Source organism: Bradysia coprophila, assembly GCF_014529535.1.
Source record: "Bradysia coprophila strain Holo2 chromosome X unlocalized genomic scaffold, BU_Bcop_v1 contig_79, whole genome shotgun sequence".
Lineage (NCBI taxonomy): Eukaryota > Metazoa > Arthropoda > Insecta > Diptera > Sciaridae > Bradysia > Bradysia coprophila.
The window spans coordinates 2,394,331-2,401,149 of NW_023503370.1; the positions used below are offsets into that span (position 1 = coordinate 2,394,331).

Genomic DNA, 6,819 nt, shown 5'->3' on the forward strand with positions numbered 1-6,819 from the left:
AAAAAAAATTTAACGAGAAAATATTCTAAAATACTTGGAAGCAGAGCCTTTTTAGCATTGTTCGATTGTGGTTTCTCAAAGTAAAAATTTATCCGCACCACATTATTCTGGCTGTTCGTCTCTTTCTGATCAAAATGACTGCAGAACGTTTTTTTTTTTAAATAACGTTGCTTCAGCAAAATGTGAATTTAAATGCACTTTTCCTGCTACCACGAACTACCACTTTCCCCGACGTCATTTTTCAAATGTCTCTCTATAATCCAGGCACTAAATTTTTTGTTCGAGACAAACTCATTTCTGTTTTTACCGCATAGCATATTGTATCCTTTAAGTTCGGTGGTTATATTAAATTGTGAAATTCTCTATGATGTATTCAACTTGGCATTCATCGAAGTAATTTTATTTCCTACTCGAAGTCAAACAAATATGTAAAGCACACTCCAATATTATACACATACGTGTATGGGTTCATTTCCATTTCAAAATAGCAGTTACACCATCCATACTTCAACAATTCACTTTCAAAAGTACAAATATCAAAATCGATAGGTTATACCGAGATGATAGAACTTATCCGACATAAAATTCGCACAAATTTCCATACGCCTCATGAAAAGTTTATGTTCGGTACGACGACGACGCAAAAAAAATCATAGGAAAATCATGCTAAGCAAACTTTTTCAAGATAACATTTTAATGGAGGCAAATATCAATGAAAACATTATTTCGTTTGAAATGTTTGATATGAACGTTTTTGAAGTTGGAATTGTTTCAGTGAGTAAACAAAACGTATAAAAATTGATTGTTTTAACTTGCTCCCTGATGGTGGAAAAGTTGGGAATGGTCTTTTTCTGAACAATTTTTTATTAGCCTTTGTACCCCATCCTACCGTGATTTCAACTTTAAAAAAACGCCTTCCACTTAAATTTTTAATTTATCAATACCATTAAGGTGCATTGATAAGTAATAATTTGGGTATATAACCGATATATCTCACCGGCCGACAGCGATAATTTGGGGAATATATTCTTCCGTATTTTTCTCAATTTTCCAGAAGTTTCCAACATTTTTTCAAATTTCCACGAAAATATTTTTCGAAAAAATTAAAGAAAATGTGGGAAAATTAAGGAAATTATGGCCAAATGTTTCACCAAAAATGTACTTGCCGACCGATCTATCTGATCTACCAATTGATCACATTGAACTCAATATTGACACATCCCCTCGGATGATCATCGACTCTATTGTCACCAGCTTTGTGGAAGAGCATTTGAACGCGATGACGGGTTAAAGCTGGATCATCGCCCAAATAATTAGCTAAATATTCAGGTACCAATTTTGCTGACACCAGTTCGAATCCACCCTGTGTAGAAAATAAATTTTGTTGAGAAGAGCAACATTTAAAAAAGAAAATGATTGGAGATTGATCTCTGACAAATTCATCGATAATATTCGTATAACCAAAGTAGAGTTTAGAACACCTAACAATTAGCCGCATAAACTTATTAACCAGTTGCATCGAAAGCTTACCACTTTGTCACCACACCTAGACCCTCTCATTGCTTTTGTCAACATGGTCCAGGGACCAATATCACCATCATGAAGCGCGTCGCAACTCGCGTGTACCTCATATTTTCTCGCGTTTTCATTGCACTGATTCATGCTCGTAGGTGAGCATTGGTAGGTTGTCATCCACAACTGAAGTTTGTAAGAAACAATTATAACCATTTTTTCGATGTTCGGCCCTCGAACGACAATCAACTAACTTCATAATGAACATTTGGGTCATATGAGTGCACATCGTATTTCCCATGTATTGTGTCACAGAGTCCATCATCATTGTAATCGTACTGGACGCTGGTTAAGTTGACCTGCACATTGGATACATCGTCACAATTCCCGAATCTCGTTATGTTCACTTTCTATAAATTTCAGTTTTGATTAAGTGAGTTCAAATTTGAAGAAATTTATTTCCGACATATGCTTGCGCAGCGCTGATGAGCAAGAGAAATGTAAATTTTGAAAAATGTGCAACCACCGACATTGAACACATGTTGCAGTATATACCTATTGAATGAGTCTGATATTCTGATTTCCAATTTATATACAAATTTAATCGTCTCGTCACGGGCCTTTCAAGCTAAGAACTGGAATTAGGTACATTGTAATTGCTCATAGTTCATGCAAATGATATGCATATACGATTCATCTATCAAAACATACAATTACGAAATCTACATACTTCATGGATGCGATAACAAAAAGTTTGAGTGCTTCGAATTGAATGCGGATCGAACATGGAATTCTCTGTTGTTCAGATTATACATTTTAGCCGCTAATTCATGTTTGTTCAGTCACTTGAAAATTGCCATATAATTTAAAAATGTCGCTACCTTTGAATGCACTTAATGAATCAGCAAGTAATTGTATCTGCATAATACGGTACCGCTTCTCAACGGACGACTGATTATTTTACGGCAATTTTTATTCTGTAGCTCGGCTTATTATTAGGAAATCTTTGAAAATTCTTAAAAATTCTCAAAAATTTTCTAAAAATAATTAAATTTGTGAATTTTCAAGAATTCCAGAAATATTAAGAATTTATTTGTTAAAACTTCGACATTCTGAAATTTTGTGAAAAATTCCGAATAATAAGCATTCTTCTGTAGTCGTTACGACAGCTTAAGGAAATCCTATCCTATCATATTATCCGACTATTTACAGACCTAAATAAATTTAATTCGGGAGACAATAATGTCATATAGTGGGGAACAAACTAACCGACAAATGTCTATTCATGAAATCGAGTGCAAAGTACTGTATTATAGGCTCCACAGTATACATGTGTAATAACGACACGAAGGGTTGAAGCTATTCTACGATGAGGCGACATAACGACACGGTCAATATCGTCAGGATATTATCGTTTTTTTTGGACGATACTATCGTCTAAAAACGATATTATCGTTTTTTAGACGATATTATCGTTTTTTAGACGATAGTATCGTTTTTTAGACGATAGTATCGTTTTTTAGACGATAGTATCGTCCAAAAAAACGATAATATCGTTCCTGACGATATTGACGGTGTGGAAATGTCCCGCCACCTATTCTACTTTACGAGCGAGGTAATATAAAGAGTTTTTACCCTTGAGGAAAAGGCCGTAAAGTTCTTTCCACAGACATTCATGATACGATTTTTGCAACAGAGTCACAATAAGTATATGCAAATTTTGCACATTATGATGATACTGACTTCTATAAAATTGATGAAAGTATTTGACCAGAAACTGGGATGTACAGTATAAGAACTTAAAATTTCAGCGAATCAAATTTCTTTCGATTCATCTTTTAATTTTAGGTAAAGTGTCGATTCCAACATCCCAACACTCTGGGTAAATGGTAAAGTCAATAAAGCCTCTATTATTTAGATAAAAGAGTCTTACAAAAAAGACATCGTCACTACAGTCTTGTCCCATTATTGTCTCAGAAACTGTTCCGCCCAAATTCATTAATTGTAGTACTACTACTGTGGATTTTTGGCTAAATGAACATTAGGGCACATCGAATCTTTTCGACTTTGTATTTACAATGGTAGACGTTTAGAGAATCTTAGAAAAAGATATTCTGCTGTCCCTGCTATCGAAAATCGAATCGGCGATTGGATACACTAAAGGTTTATGAACGTTGGGAATGGTATTTGAAACGACAACTAAGTTTTCCATGAATATTTTAAATACATTTATAATGATGTCTGACTTTAAAGCAATAACTATAGTATAAGTAAATTGGAATTCGGACAACTTGTACAAAATCAAAGGGTTTCAATTTTCTGAGGTAGTTTATCGCTTGAAAAAATAGCAAAGGGTAATTCCTTTTTTTTACTTTTAATTTGTGAATTAGCTGAGTATAAAAAAGTGGAGCACCCACTGATGAAATGAGTTGATATACTCCTCCAGCGTGAAAACAAGTAAGGAATTTATTTAAACGACAAAAATTTTATCAACGAAAACTTCACAAGAATGTAGAAGTTTCGTTGCTGTTTAAGTTGGAGAGTAAGTAAGAATGCTGAAGAAACCTATTAAAAAGTCTATTTTCTCATTGCATTTAAAATTTAAATTTAGTTACACATTTTAAATTTAACTTTATTTTTTTCTTTGCATCTGTACTTTTCGTCTCAGGTATAGAAGAGATTGTGAGTTTTAAATGTAATAATCCCGTCGTTCATTTATTTATGTTAACTTTTGGAGCAGTTTTTTTTCTTAGTTGAAACAGATGAAAAAATCCATTTTCACGATATTGCAAGAAGTAGCTGCCTGATAGCGTAAAACTGTTAGATGTAATGTCATTTTGTGATTTTCCTTAAATAACTCAAAAAATATACATTAAGTAAGTCATCAAAATACGTCCTTTATTGCACTTATAACGACAGGAATAATTTAAGGAAATGTGCAGATAAAAAAAAACCATTTCAAACGATTACCAATGCGATGTCGTCTAACTTTAAGTATGTTGACTTTCCATATTGATATGGTTCTGAAAAAGACTTTTCGATTCCGAGTTAAATTGAAACCATGGTACAGGGGACGTCTTTTTGATATAAACTTCCTTGAGCTGTTTTTCAGCTGTTCCACTATGCAAACTAAACATGCTCAAAAAACACTTCACCCGTATCATGCCCGCACGTTAGTAAGCGGGTGTGACGCAAGTCCACTACCAAAAATGTGTACAAAAAATTTTTGGGAACAGCGAAGCATATTTACCGCAACTTTTCGACTTCTTTCCTTTGGCTCGAATAGCCAAACTAGGATATCTGGAATCTAGGAATCCATACGAGTTAAACGAGCTATCACACGTTACTGCATCTTCAAAATTGGCTGAGTTATTGAACCTCGAAATATTGATGTTTGTATGAAAATAAGCAAAATCTCTAATTTTCAGATAATGCAAATCGCCTACGTCAGTTAGTTAGTTATTTAGTTCCTATGGAAAAGTGGATCCAGCAACTCCTAAACGTTTCTATAGATGAAACTGAAATTTTGGTTATAGGCTAATAATGGCCCAAAAATAAGAATGGAATTTTCAAAAGTTGGAAAAAATCCATACAGATGTTGATAGATAGATAGATAGATACTTTTATTTTGCGTCGGCTAATACAGCCGACGGATCATGATCACAATATAGGTAACAAATCAGACTTAAGCTAGGAATTGGAAAAAATAAAACACAAAATAAATAAGAATTAGGATAAAAAAATCACAAAGGTCACATCTAGTTATCATAGTCAATCAAAGGACTTAAACTTGTCGTCAAAAAAACATAGCAAAAATCATTTACGAAATTCAAAAAAAGAAAAAAGAAGAACAACTCGTCTAGTATAAAAATAAACCGTACAAGCAGAGGTCCAGAGAAGAAAGTCAAATCAATCGTAATAAAGCTAATCAACAGGTCACAACGCAACCCAATGACCAAACACTTCGTCAGGAAGTCTTATTAGAGCGGACCGAAACTGATTGTACGTAAGCGTTGGGTCAACGTGGCGTGCTGTAATTTTGAACAATATGCATGCCACAGTGAACAGTGAATTGTTGTGCATTCCAATACTGATAAAGTTCGGATTACGCGTCGTACGAGTGCCAGGATTGAGTTTAAGGATCGAAGGTGTGGCGATCGATATTTTCCGATAATTATCGCATGAACGATAAAAGCGATTGCATTGATACGACGTCTTATTACAACACAAGTTGTTCACATCTCTCTGTGTACGGCGCGGCGTTAGCTCATACGATTCTGTCAGATGTCTTTTGTTATCTCCTAACAAGAAAAGTACCATCTGCTTCTGAGCAGTAAGTAAAATAAAGGACTTGCGTCACATATACCCTTTAAGGGTTTTTTGACTGATAGACATTGTAGAAGTTTCACTGATGTCCACTAGGGTAGATCGATCTAGTTTTATCTTTTTAATTTTTATCCAAAAGCACAATGTATTCCATGACCGTGAGAGCCTGTCACTGAGACGAGCTCACTAATCATTTTCTAGAAGAAGTCTAAAACATGTATAGTGTGGAAACATTCTCCGATGGGTACAATTAATAAACATAAAGCTTGTGCAGAATCAACAACAGCTGAACTTCACCAGCTGATCAACAAACATACTTTACTTTTATAATATACAATCAAAACACATTCTAAACAACGAGTTTACTTCAGTCATACGTGTTATGTGCGCACATAGATGACCTTAACGCAATGGCCCTCTCAATAGAACAAACTGACAAATAAAAATTAAAGCAAATGTGGTACTATTACTAGGGTACTGAAACTTGACAGTGCTACACTGTAAAAAGAGTGGGGATAAAATTTCATACAAAAAGTACTCTATTTGGCAGCTGTCATTAATAGCACTTTTGCTTGAAGTGCGTTGGTAGCTTACATAATCTATTTTTAACATTGGTTTTGGTTGCTCAGTTTCGCAGATTTTGACCATTCCCCTAAATTGGTAATCTTTCCACCATAACCATTTCGAAGTTTTCACCTCTTCGCCTGTTCTGTTTTTTTTTGTGTGAATCTTTTAATCTTAAGCGGTAGCTTAAGGTAACTCGTATCTATAGTGTTAATGCTTGAAATAAAGTGTTCCAAAACAAGACTGTAGTATGCAGTGCATACTGCATACCTTTGTTAAGATAACGAACAACTATTCAAATAGTTAAAACTTTGAATGGTGTCCTCTTTCAATACTCTGTTTTTATCTATTATATCAGAGCTTCACTTCTTTATTTGATTGCATACACGTTTCCACGTAAAGCAGTGAACCGATGAA

The 6,819-nt window shown here is 34.3% G+C and overlaps 1 protein-coding gene across 1 annotated transcript; it reads right to left on the reverse strand.

Annotated features, from left to right (window-relative positions):
* Positions 1 to 857: 857 nt before the first annotated feature.
* LOC119070494 lies at positions 858 to 2,091 on the reverse strand. The gene is made up of 4 exons (XM_037174847.1): positions 1,979 to 2,091; positions 1,767 to 1,922; positions 1,531 to 1,698; positions 858 to 1,363 (listed from the first exon to the last, which is right to left on the reverse strand). Exons 1-4 carry the CDS (start codon positions 2,051 to 2,053, stop codon positions 1,184 to 1,186), a joined length of 579 nt encoding a protein of 192 aa, XP_037030742.1. The 5' UTR covers positions 2,054 to 2,091; the 3' UTR covers positions 858 to 1,183.
* Between the last annotated feature and the right edge of the window lie 4,728 nt (positions 2,092 to 6,819).